Raw genomic sequence first — 12,239 nt, 5'->3', positions numbered from 1 at the left:
GGGTGGGGCGCCGCAGCCGGCTGCTGGCGTCCGCTGCGCCCGGCCTGCCGGTCGGCGCGGCAGGCGTGGGCCGTGCGTGGGAGGTGGTCGGATGCAGCCCCCTCTCTGCCGAAAGCTGTTGCGGCTGCATCCATGGGTTGTACGAGCGCCTTTGTTGCTGCATCGACACCGCAGGCACGACTGCCGCCACGCCTGCAGTTGTCAAATCGCCCCCGCATCTGGTCGTCCCGCCCGTCGGACCACTCTCCCGCGGCCCCCGCACCTGCAGCATGCTCGCCGCCGCCAGCCCCGACGGCCCCGCGCCGACGACCACGACCCGCCCCGCCGGCGGCCGCCGCCGCGGCCGCTGCGGCGGCTTCTGCTGCTGCGCCTCCTTGTCCCCCGCCTTGGCGCCGCCCTTGGCCCTGCGGCCCGTCTCCTCCTTCTTGGTCTCATACCCCTTGGGCTCCAGGGTCTCCCTGCGCTCAAGGTTGTCTATGAAGTAGCGCACCTGGTGGAGGGGCGGGCGGCGGCCGCTGACTCAGCGTGCGGTTGGAGCCAGTTGCAGCCATGGCGGACGCGGCTGGCCGGGGCTGCTCAGTGCGAAGTTCTGCCGTGCCGGGCGGTCACAGCTAAGCCTTGGCTGCCGCAAACTTTCAGAGCATCCCGCACGCAGCCCGCGGTCTCGCAGGTGATTGCGATAAGGAAAACGTCTGCAAAACGCAACCGGCGCCCCCAGCACCCACGTGGTCCTTTATGAGCGCCTTCTTGTCCGACAGGTCCAGCCCCCCAAAGCTCGCCGCCAGCTGGGCGCGGATCATCTTCTCGGTGGTCACCGCCATGTCAGCGCCCCGCAGCACCTCATACAGCTTGAACACCAGCGCCCGCTCGTCCGGCGCCCCGCCGGCCGCCGCGGCACCCGTGCCCTCGCCGGCGCCCTCGCCCGCGGCGCCATCCACCGCCCCGGCCGCGCCCGGCTGCTGCGCCGCCACATCCGCCGCAGCCGGCGCGGGGGCCTCGGTGGCGGCCTCCGCCGCGACCTGCTTCTCCTCGGCGGCTGCGGCGGCGCCATCGGCCGCGGCCCCGGCGCCGTCGGCGGGGCCCTGGGGCGGCTTCAGCGCCCCGAAGTTTATGTAACCCCAGTCCTGGAGGAATTGGTGGACGTCCCTCACCAAGCCCTCGGGACAGGACGGGGCCAGGTCGGCTGCGGCGAAAAAAGAAGTGTGAGGCGTCCGGATAGTGAGCGCATGTGGTTGCTTGCCGAGAATTCTGATTTCCGCAGCAAATGCAGGCAACGCGGGGGCAGCGGCGGGGCGCGGCGCTGCAGCATGCGGGCTTGCGCGAGTGTTTGGGGGTGTCGTTTGCGACTGGCGCGCACCTGCGCATTGGTCCTCTGTCAGGAGCCGCGTGCTGCTATCATCATGAAACCATTTGGCAACAATCTGGTTGCTGCGGCACGTGCATTGGGGCGCCATGCGGGGCAGGCACAACGGGGGTTCAGGCGCCGCAGCAGGCGTGCGGACGGCGACGCCGCTGACCGCTGCCATGCAACAGCGGGAGCTTGTGCGGCACGGCACTAGGCCGCGCATGCACGCGCAGGAGGCGGGAAGGGCGAGGGCCGAAGTCTGAAGCGACGCGTCGCGCCGTCGCATCGCCGCGCCATCACCAAGGGCACGCACCGTACACCAATATATTCCTGAGACTGGCCACCAAACGCTTGCCGCTCCTTCTTGTTGAGGACCTTAGGCTTCAGGCCCACAAACAGCAAGGCCTCGACAACAGAGTCGTCTGGAGCTCCGTCTGCCCGCACAGCAGGCCGATTCCTAGCCCTTAAGCCATATGATCTGCCCGATGACGCCATTGGAGGCTGGCTGTGGGTGTGTTTGTCAGCTAGATCATCGTTGATCTTGGCACACTGCACTATGATCACACCACAGTGATTGAATGCCGTTCTGATTGTTTTGATCAGCATGCCTACTTTGAGTTGGCTCGCTGTTGTTCGCAGGTTGTTGTCACCAGTGGCCGCGACGGCCCGTCATTACGGTATTGCAGGCACAAGGCGCCACAACGAGGAGCGCTTTTGGAATCAAGCACTGCTGCGGTTTGATGCTAATCTACGGTTTGCCACGGGTCACCAGCCACGCCAGCCCATGCCATGTCAGATGCCACTGACGACCGCGTCAAGAGGCCTGGCGCCGTTCGAAATTGGAGGCACCTGGCAGCGCATGAGCTCCATCAGGCGCAAAGCCCCTGACGATGCTTCGCTCTTCACCTGCTCTGGACAAGGTTGCAGTATCTGGTCACATTCTCTCACGCGGCCACCGTAATTCGCCACTGGCGATGGACATGCACTGGGTGACTGGTGCGGTCAACCGGCCATAGACATAGCCAATTGGCGACCGCCGACTCCACCCTGCCCGACACGCCAAAGATTGAGTTGGAAACCTCCCTGACTGCTCTGATTAGCGTATATTGAGGAACCTGCAACGTCCAAGGCCCTAACACAGCACTGCAGCAAGCATGTGTGCACTGTCAACTGTCCCGGCGCTCGCGTGACTGCAGTCAATCTGTCATGAGTGGTGGTCGAACCGACAATGCATGCACTCACACACTCACTCCGCCGCCGGCGTGGAAACCACCGGCGTCAGAAATGATGTCAGCGCTGGAAGGGTCGCTGAGTGGGGGCGGACACTGAAACTACGGCAGTACCATGTAGACTTGGGCAGGGCACCCTGCCGTGGGTTGTGTGTGTGTCGCTGTGTCGCTATAGCGTCTTGGTACAGCTCCGAGCCAAACAGCCCGTGAGCGGGGCAACCGGCACTGGAGTTGATCACTGACCACAGTGTATGGACACGTGCCCGCAGGTAGGGGCCTGTTGCTGAGGTGCTGTTGTAGTACCTCAGTGCAACTGTCCAGCACAGATCGAGCATCCTGGACGCCTCCAGGGGCAGGTTGCTTGGAGGCTGGACATTACGGCTACGGTGTCACCAAGCACATGTCGATTGAGGTGTCAAGGTTGTCTGCACAGCGTGAATCAATTCGTTTGAGGAGGCGGCGGCGCACATGCGCACGTGCCTCGAGGTGTCACCTGGTGACGGCAAGTTGCCAGGGCGTCATCGTGCCAATCCAGGACCTCGGCAGCGTGCCATGGATAGCTGCAAGGCCATTGTCCTACCCATGTACGTACAGCTTGATCAGGCTTCGATCATTGTCGATTTGGAAAGTTGGATCTTCGAGCTGTCCGTGCTGGTAGCCCGTGCTCTGGCATAATATGCAGCCTGCGTGACTAACATGATTCCTTCATGTGGACAGCGGGCGCATACGGCACTGTGCGCCGCCTGGCGCCGTGCTCTGCCATGCCCAGCAAAATGCCCGCGGCACGCCACGTTGCAGCCAGCTGCACATGTTCCCGAATGCGCCTCCCGCCGCAATCGGGAAAATGGCGCTGGGAGGCCGCTGTCTGCCCCGGCGTCGTCGCGCGTGCGCCTCAGCACCTGCGGCGCCTAAAGCGCCTCGGTGCCGTCGACCGGGCGGCATTACTCATATAGCACAGGAGGCAGCAGCGGCGGGGCCCCGATTTTCGAGATGCGAGCGCGCGTCCTGCGACTCATATCAAAGCGCGACAACTGGCGCTGCATATCAGTCAAGGTGATCGCGCGCGCATCCGTGCTGCAGCACTCCAAGCACAAGGTGCCGCACGCGTGCGAGCGCCGCCCCGGCTTCCAACGAAGCCCAGCCGTTGATAAACCCAGCTCATTCTTGTTTGTTGTTTGCGGCCGCCGCCCCGCCTCACGCGGTCGCCCGGGAATCGTCCGCAGGTGATATCCATTGAAGAGCACACGCACGACGGCGGCCGGCGCGACGCCGGGCCCGGCCCCGCCGGCAGCAACACAGTGGTCGCGGTGGGGGTCGATGTGCTGGCCGAAGCTGACGAGGACGACGAGTTGACCCTCCTGGGGACCTGGAGTAAACACCCACAGTATGGGTGGCGTTTCAGGTGCGCCCGGTTGGCTGCTGTGGGTGCAAGGCTAACTTTGGGTGCCTGAGATGCCGAGGTCTCGTGAGGGCGGCGCCGCTGGCCGCGCCTTTTTACCGAGTCCCGCCGGCGTCGGCGCTGCGTGGGGTGGCGGTGCAGTCCGAAACTGCTTGGGCAGCCTGTAGGGCCTCACGGCACTGCTTCACACCGCACCGCACAGCGCGCTCACTGCGAGCGCCCACCATTCACACCCCTCCGAAGCGTGACCTACCGGCAGCCCTCAGAGTCGGACGCGGCTGCGCCGCAGCTGCCGGGCGACGCGGACGGGCTCAAGCGGTACCTGGTCAATGAACTGGAAGGCGTCGGGCCGGCGACCGCCGAGAAAATCGTCGAGGCGTTCGGGGTGGAGGCTCTCGGGCAGGTGCGCGGCGGGCGCCGCGCGACACACCCCCTGGCGTTGCGCGGGTGTGGTGACACCGCTCGCCTAGGGACGGGGAAGCTGCGGCGCGGCAGCCGCCTGCTTGAGCTGGCGTTGCCCGGGCGATTTTACAACGACGCCTTTGAAGGCAGCGAGGGTTGTGCGAAGCAGGACCTGACGAGAAGATTATCCGCCGCCGATTTGCCAGTCCTGTGGCACGCGTGTGCGTCGCGCTGCGCGACGTCGGTGCAACTGCGCCATGCGGCGCCCGCGCCGCAGGTGCTGTCCGGCGCCGACTGCGCCAGCCGGCTGGCCCAGGAGGCCGGCGTGCGGCCGAATCTAGCAGAAGATATTGCGAGGCAGTGGAAGCGCAAGATCGGTGGGCCCGGGTTCGAGCCGGGATTGCGACTGGGCAACGCCAGAAGCGGTGTCAAAGACGGCGCGCCTGCACCAGGAGTCTTGGCCAACCGTCGTCCCGGGGCCCCTGCCCTCGTCCAGCCCTGCGATGGCCGCATCACACCTGGGCCCTGCTCACCTCGCTGTCTCTGCCACTCTGAACCGCCCCTGCACCCGCCCTCGGAACACACGCGTCTCGCGACCCCCCAGAGTTCTACGGTGAGAGGGAGCTGGCGGCCATGATCCGCCTGACGGCCGACATCCACCTCACGCCTAAGCGGGTCGACGCCGTCAGAGCCAAGTTTGGGAGCGCAGTGGCGGCCATGGAGGCGTTCTCAATAAACCCATGGGGAGCCGCGCGCTCGGCCGGCCTCAGTTGGCTGGCTGGCGAGCAGGTGGGACGCCCCTCTCTCGGCAAGTGTGTGCGGGCGGGCGTGCGCAGGTGCGCGCGCGCGCACGGTCAGCAAACACAGCCTCCAGCGCGAACCACAGGCAAGCCTAGGCCCTGCCACCCTTCCTTATCTACATTTTCCCCACAGATTCGCATGTGCGTGCCGTGCATGGGGGCTTCGTCCACGAAGCCCACGCCCCGCCCACCCTCTTTGACTCTCTGGGCCCCCCGTCTTCGCCGCCCGACGGGTGACCCCATGATGGCTCCAGGAGCGGGCGACCGCGGGATCTTGTAACAATCCTAATCCTAATCCATGTTCAATAAGCAACACGCGCCACCGCTCCTTGACCTGCGTCACCCCCGCCGCTGCGCCGCAGGTCGCAGAAGCCTTGGGCCGCGAACCTGGCAGCAAGGACCGCGGCCGCGAGGCGCTCGTCCACGCGCTGGGGCTGGCGGGCAACGACGGCCACACGGGCCTGCCCTGGCGAGAGCTCATGCAGGGTGCACAGGGTGCTGCAGTGCATGGCTGGTGGTCAAATGGCCGCAGCGCTCGCGTGGGCCTTGGTCGGCTCACCATCCCGTAGCTCAGCTAACAGGAGCGACTGCTCTTTAGCAGGCCGTGCCGCACCGATGGCCCCCGCCGTGTCTCGACGACAGCTGCACCCATCCGGCCTTGCTGAACGTGTGCCCGTTCATCGCACCCACCCCTCCCTGCCCCGGCCATTCGCGCCCGCCATCATCAAAGAGACCCTGGATCTCATGCGAACCACCGGCCGGCCGTGGCCCGAGGACGCGGCGCCGCTCGCTGGCTGCGCGGGGCAGCTGCGCAAGGCGGGCCGTCTGGTCGTCGAGCGCCCCGACTCGCTGGCGCAGACGGAGGGCGGCCTACCGTGGGACACGGCGGAGCGGCGGGACGCGCTGCGGCGTCAGGCCGCCGAAAAGATCCATCCGGATGACTGGTGAGCCGCCGCGCGCGGCCGCCGACGGCGCCGCGGCAGGGCCCGCGCCCGCAGCCGCAGGCGCCGCCGCCGCGGCGGAGCCCGTTGCCCGCGCCCGCGTCGGGGTTTCGCGATTCGCGCATTCAGACCGCGCCCTCGCGGGCCGGCACGTAACGCGCGCGCGCGCGCGTACGCACGCGCGCAGGTGCGCGCTGCGCCACAGGTGGCAGGAGGAGTGGGGCTTGGCAGAGGGCCTCGTCGCCCTGGCTGCGCGCGGCGCGCGCGCGCCGGCCCGCCCCGAGCCCAGGCATCGCCCCGAGCTGTCACCGGGCCAGAACGCCGCCGTGCGCGGGGCCGCGGCGTCTCCGGTGTTCATTATCACCGGCGGGCCGGGGTGCGGCAAGTCGCACACAGTGCGGGCGATCGTCGAGGACGCGCGGGAGCGGGGCGAGTCCATTGCAGTCTGCGCGCCCACAGGCGCGCGCGGCGCGCAGCGCACAGCAGGAGACGCGCGAAGCGAAGCGCGCGGCGCAAAGCGCGCGGGATAGAGCTCGCGGTGCAAAGCGCGTGGCGCAAAGCGCACGGCGGCACCGCGCAAAGCGAAGCGCGCCGCGCCCGGCGTGGCCGGATATGGCAAAGGGGCTGCTCGGGGCGGCCTGGACCCCGGCTTGCGCCTTTACTCCTTGAAAACTGCCACTCGTATGACAAAAGCCGCGCCCGGCGCCCCGCCCAGGCTGCTCTGATGTCACCCCCACCCGTGCCCCGCCCGCACTTGCGCCATCATCTGGCCCACGCCCGCGCCTGCGTGCGCCCCCGCCCCCATTTGGCTTACGCACGCAACCGCGCCCGCGCCCGCAGGCCGCGCCGCCCAGCAGCTGCAGCGCAGGGCCGGCGTGCCTGCAACCACCGCCCACCGCTTGCTCGGCTGCATGACCCCCGAGGCGCTCGCGGCCAAGAAGGCAGCCGCGGCGCGGGATGCCGGCAGCAGCAGCGACGATGAGGAGGACGCTCGTCTGCCGCCTGTGTGGGCGGCGCACGAGCGCCAGCTCAGCAGGGCGGGCGCCCTCGCTGCCGCCCGCGGCAATGGCGACGCCCAAGCGGATGCGGCGGATCCGGAGGATGGAGAGGCTAGCGACGACGGGGACACCGATTGGGACGCATTCGAGGATGCAGACGGCGACGCGGCGGCCGGCGGCGCGCGGGGGCAGCGGTGGGTGTGGGAGTTTCACGCGGGCAACCCGCTGCCCTACAGCTGCGTTGTTGTGGACGAGGCGAGCATGCTGTCCACAGACCTCTTGGCCCGGCTGGTTGCGGCGCTCAGGTGGGGCGAGTTTTGGCGTCTCTTGGGCGCAGGGGAGCGGTCGCGATTTCGTCGCGGCAGGCGGCGATCTGGGTCACGGGTGTGGCAAAGTGACCAGCATCCACGGGGCTGGAGCCGCGTGCAGCTCGAGCTTGGTGGCGGCTTGAACTTGAGAGGCCGGGGCTGCTCAGAGCTTGGACGAACGGCCGCCGGCTCACGTTGCTGTGTTTCTACCGTGTGGCTGTCTCTCGTGCCCTTGGCCCTGCGCCCACACACACTGACGCATCTCGCGTCGCTGCGCTCCAAATACTACACTGGGCAGGCGGGGCGCGCGTCTGGTGCTGGTCGGCGACCCGGACCAGCTGCCGCCGGTGTCCCCCGGGACGCCCTTCCTCGCGGCCATCAGGAGTGGCCTGCTGCCGGTCGAAGTCCTCCGAGAGGTGCGCCCTGCCATTCGTTTTTGCTTCTGATTTTCAGCCGTGCTGCCGCTAGCCAGCACAAGCGTGGTGGCGCGGCCGCGCTGCGGCGCTGCTGCAGGCCTCAGTCCACGCAGGGGACGGATGCGCTGGCGCCAGCTGGCATTGCGTGGGTCCCACAGGCTCGCCCCTCTTGGACCATACTTCTCCACGATCAAGCCTGTGCTGCACCGCGATGTGGTGGTGTCTTGATGCCCCTGCGCCTCAAGGCACTTTGAAACCCAGCACAACGGCCCGCAAGGAAGTGTCCATGCACATCAGTCACCCCCGCAAGTTACTGATGTCACCCCCGCAACTTACACCCGCCCGCAGGTCTTCCGCCAGCGCGCCAGCAGCGCGATCATCCCGGCAGCGCACCAGATCAACGCGGGTGCGGCGCGGTATGAGCACCTCAGCAAATCTTGTCCTCCAATATTTCTTCGCTAGGGGCCGGTCATTTGCTGCTCTGGGTTCTGCGCACCCTCACTCTTGTGGCCGGCCGCACGAGCGCTGTTGCTGCCTGGCGCGGGAATTCAGAAAGCAATGGCTGCGCAGAGCTCCCTGATGCAAAGACGCCTCTCCTGCCTGCGGCAACGCAGCCATGCACCTTTCCCCCTAGGATTGCCGCCGTCAGCACACGGCCGGGTCAGCACAACGCGCGAGCACACGCGTGCACTCAAAGCCAGCCACTCACCCATCCTGCGCAGGCGCCCTGCCCACCAGCATGGACGTCTGGCGGCCCGGGTCGTCAGCGCCTGATGACGTCATCAAGGCCATCTACTCCGCCCTCGACTCAGCCACCGAACCCTGGCCCACTGGATTGAGCCCTACCCACAACGGGCCGGTGACATTCAGCGCACCGGTCACCGCAGACACCGACATCATCGGCTTGAGCGACAATGACGAGGATGACGACGACGACAAGGATGATCAGGATGATGAGGATGACAAGGATGATGCGGCGGAAGCTGCCACGGTGGAGGCGCCCGGGCCTCCGTTGGTCTCGCGCCTCAGTCTGGCCAGCGACGCGGTGTGGCTGCAGCTTCATGACGGCTGCCAGCCCCTGCAGGTGGCGGCGGCGGCGCGCGAGGTGGTTGAGCGCGTGCTGCTGCGCGATGGGGGCGCGGAGGTGCAAGAAATTCAGGTGTGGACCGGTTGCCTGCGCAGCCTAAACCCTGATCCCTCACCCGTGCCGCTGTCCCTTGAGCCTGGCGGCCGCGCGCCTTGGCATTTGTGCGGCATGCGCGTGCGAGAGGGTCCACTGGTGTCTGGAGCGCGGCAGGGTCACCTGTGTCACCCTGCGCAGGCCTCGCCGCGTTGATCATGGCGCAGTGTGAGCGGCCAGTGCATGCAGGCAAATGGATCTATTAGCACCGATTTGCGCCGCCCCACCCCATGCTCCCCAGGTCCTCACCCCCACCAAGAAGGACGCCGCGGGGACGCACGCCCTGAACGCCCTGCTGCAGCCGCTGATGAATCCCGAAAAGGACGCCAACGGCACAGCCAAGCCGGCGGTGCCTGCATGGCGCGGCGCGGGCGCGCCGACCTGGCGGGTGGGGGACCGGGTCGTGCAGACCGCGAACGACTACCAGAGGCTTGTTTCGAACGGTGGGCCGGGCCGGGCCAGCCAGCTGGGCCGTGGCGCACCCTGCCGCGCCCCGCCATACGCGGGGCGGCAGCTACCCTTTCCGCACCCGCCGGCGCGGTGCGACGCGCGAGTGCCGCGGGCGCCAAGCCAAACGGCCCCAGTGTGCACTGCTGTCGCTTGCCCGCCGCGGCAGGGGCGTGTGTGCCTACCAGCGGCCGCCACGATAGGCGGCGGCGACATACCCGCAAAGTTGCACCCCTGCTCGCTCTGCCACGCGCACCCCGCCCAACGTTGCTCGCTGCTCCAGGGGACATTGGCATTCTCACTGGGCTGGGTGAAAGCGGGAGCGTCTTGAACGCTCAAGTGGCGTTTGATCCCCGGCCCGGCAGCGAGAGAGGGCAGCCGCACGTGTGCAGTTACACCTCACGCGAGCTGCTGGACAGTGTGCAGCACGCGTTTGCAATCACCGTTCACAAGGTGTGGACGTATGCGTGTGTGTGTGTGTGTATGTGTGGGGGGTGCATGTGTGTGTGTGTGTGTGTGTGTGTGTGTGCTTGTGTGCATGCGTGTGTACACACATACAAACATATGCACAGACACACACACACACACGCGCGCGCGCGCGCGCGCACGCATTCGCGGGCAATCCCCTCACCCCCCACAAACACACAAACACATGCTGCGCCCCTGCGCCCCCGCTCCAGGGCCAAGGCGGCGAGTTCCCCGCGGTCCTGGTCGCCCTGCCCCCCAGCTCCCCCATGCTGCTGACGAGGCAGCTGTTGTACACCGCCGTCAGCCGCGCGAGCGAGTTACTCATCCTTGTCGCGTCGCGCGCCACGGTGGAGGCCTGCCTGCGCACAGAGCAGCGCCCGCGCCGGACGATGCTGCCGGACTGGCTCGGCGCGCAGGCGGCGCGGCGGGGCCTCTCGCGGGTCGAACCGCGCGTGTTTGGCGGCGGGGCGGGCGCTGCAGAAGGCGGCGATGGGTCTGCAGGGGAGGGGGAGGGGGCGGGTGCCCAAAGTTCGGCTCGGACAGCGGCAGCCGCAGGCGCCGCGGGGGAGCAGGGCGAAGAACCGGCCGGCATCGCGGTCGGCGCAGACCAGGCACTGGGACGTGGAGAGGGCCCGGCGCCTCGGGGGAAGGGGGTGGCCGCGGCGGGCAGTGTGGGAAGCAATGCTGACGCAAAGCGGGGGCCGAGCGGGACGCAGAGCGGCGGCGCGGCGGCCGGGGAGAGCGAGGGCGCCGCCGGCGACGCGGCAGGCACCGGCGCCGCCAAGCAGCGCCGCCCGCGCGTGGCCCAGGGGCGCAAGGAGCGGCCTCCGCGGGCCACGGGCGGCAGCAAGCGGGCGGCGGGCGCAGGCGGCGCGGCTAAGCCCAAGCGCGGCCGTCCGAGGAAGGAGGTCGAAGGCAGCGACGCTGGGGCGGGTTGCGATTGAGGCGTGCCGAGAGGCAGCAGGCTGGTCTTCACAGTATCGTGCTAGCTAGCCTTCAAGGGAGTGTCGTAGCCAGGGCAGGTAGCGGTCCCTCAATGAATGTGTACAAATGAATGTTTCTAACGAGAGTGAGTGTTTTCTAGGTTGTCTCCCACGTTTCGCGCCTTCAGTGTGGCAGTGTAAAGCTGGCGTCGGCCCTCTGCAGGATGCACCGCTGGGTAGCATGCGCGGGGCAGGGACAGCATGCGCCTAGTGACTGGGCTTGCCGCTGCACAGCTGGGTGGGATCGGCCTGCCGGCGCCGCCCGTCGGCGCTTGGGCAAGCTGGGTGCGTTGTAGCAGCCCGCACCCGTGGGCTCATGACTGCTTGATGCACCAAGGGGGCATGCGCCAAGGGCCGCGGCCTTCCAGGTGGCCCCTACGCTGCGCAACCGACGCGACAGTTTGTTCGGTGTGACGCAGGCCGAGCCTCGCGTGTGCCCGCCGCACAAGCAAGCAAAGCATGTAGTCAGTAAGGGCGTCGCACGCAGGAGAATTAGGGCTTGTGCGGCATGCGCGGCGGTGGCGGGGCGCGCGGCCTGCAGCATCTTCCCTAGGTACTCTGTGCGATGCATGCACGTGTGGCGCGGCAGCTGGGCCAGAGTGCCAGAGGCCACCGCCGGCATTTCCCGTGCCCACGTTTGCCAGAGCCTTTACCCGTTTTCTCTGGATGCAAAGTGTAGGACTTGATTTGTCGGAACTTCACCCTCCCACGCCTGGTCGGACTTCGTGTTCGCTTGCGGACGACTCGAAGGCACCCTCCCCTTCATCAGCTTATACCAGCAGCTGGTGTTGTCGAATGCTAGCAGCTTTTGGTGGGGCCGGGACGAGGAGCAGGCGGCCGGGGCAGAAGGGGACGCGGGCCAGGTCGGGACGCTGGCAGCATGGCACAGCCTGAGAGGAAGAGAGCAGCCCCGGGCGTGTCGGCACTTGACGTGGTCGTCATGACGCGTGCCAAGGCGCGCAGGACGGGCCCGGCGGTCCCGGCCACCATCGCCTGGGGCGCTGCACTGCCGCCGCCCAGCCAGAGCCTGAAGGGCGGCGCCGCCGCGCCGTGGCTCGCGGCGGCCGACGCGCGCAGCCAGCCGCTGGAGCAGCCGCGGCTCCCTGACGACGTCAGCAGCACCACCGCCAGCCCCCAGCTCGCGCCCGGAGACGCGCCCGAGGCGCCGCCCCGGCTTGTGCTGCCGTCGCGGCTGCACTGCGACGAGCGGCGCGCCGCCGCGGCGCCGCCCGACGCGTGCCCGGACCAGCGGTGTGCCAGGGAAACCGCAAGCGGCGCCCCCGCCGCCGGTGCCGGCCACAGCGCTGCCGACAGCTCTACGGG

At 68.1% G+C, this 12,239-nt stretch overlaps 4 protein-coding genes across 4 annotated transcripts in view; 3 read left to right on the top strand and 1 right to left on the bottom strand.

Moving 5' to 3' along the window:
• The window catches only part of MNEG_8290 (hypothetical protein), a gene marked incomplete at both ends in the record, with an annotated part of 2,629 nt that extends 1,175 nt beyond the window's left edge, over positions 1–1,454 (bottom strand). Inside the window, 3 exons of the mRNA XM_014043240.1 lie at positions 263–490; positions 726–1,183; positions 1,358–1,454. Of these exons, the coding sequence (XP_013898694.1) occupies positions 263–490; positions 726–1,183; positions 1,358–1,454 (783 nt within the window). The remainder of the gene's footprint in view (positions 1–262; positions 491–725; positions 1,184–1,357) is intronic.
• Positions 1,455–3,564: 2,110 nt separating this feature from the next.
• Positions 3,565–6,123, top strand: MNEG_8289 (exodeoxyribonuclease V alpha subunit; the record flags this gene model as incomplete). The annotated part of the gene is made up of 7 exons (XM_014043239.1): positions 3,565–3,669; positions 3,798–3,881; positions 4,263–4,376; positions 4,653–4,752; positions 4,980–5,164; positions 5,538–5,661; positions 5,906–6,123. 7 exons carry the CDS (start codon positions 3,565–3,567, stop codon positions 6,121–6,123), a joined length of 930 nt encoding a protein of 309 aa, XP_013898693.1.
• Positions 6,124–7,027: 904 nt separating this feature from the next.
• Positions 7,028–10,877, top strand: MNEG_8288 (exodeoxyribonuclease V alpha subunit; the record flags this gene model as incomplete). The annotated part of the gene is made up of 7 exons (XM_014043238.1): positions 7,028–7,419; positions 7,721–7,838; positions 8,187–8,244; positions 8,561–8,997; positions 9,260–9,461; positions 9,749–9,918; positions 10,146–10,877. 7 exons carry the CDS (start codon positions 7,028–7,030, stop codon positions 10,875–10,877), a joined length of 2,109 nt encoding a protein of 702 aa, XP_013898692.1.
• A 919-nt stretch (positions 10,878–11,796) lies between these two features.
• On the top strand, positions 11,797–12,167 carry MNEG_8287 (hypothetical protein; the record flags this gene model as incomplete). Its single annotated transcript, XM_014043237.1, has 1 exon — positions 11,797–12,167. A coding segment is annotated over one exon (371 nt), but the record flags the coding sequence as incomplete, so codon positions are not given.
• Between the last annotated feature and the right edge of the window lie 72 nt (positions 12,168–12,239).

This window comes from Monoraphidium neglectum (genome assembly GCF_000611645.1).
Source record: "Monoraphidium neglectum strain SAG 48.87 unplaced genomic scaffold scaffold01558, whole genome shotgun sequence".
NCBI classification, from domain to species: Eukaryota; Viridiplantae; Chlorophyta; class Chlorophyceae; order Sphaeropleales; family Selenastraceae; genus Monoraphidium; species Monoraphidium neglectum.
Note: the sequence above shows the minus strand (reverse complement) of the source record. Positions and strands in the feature narration are given on the sequence as shown.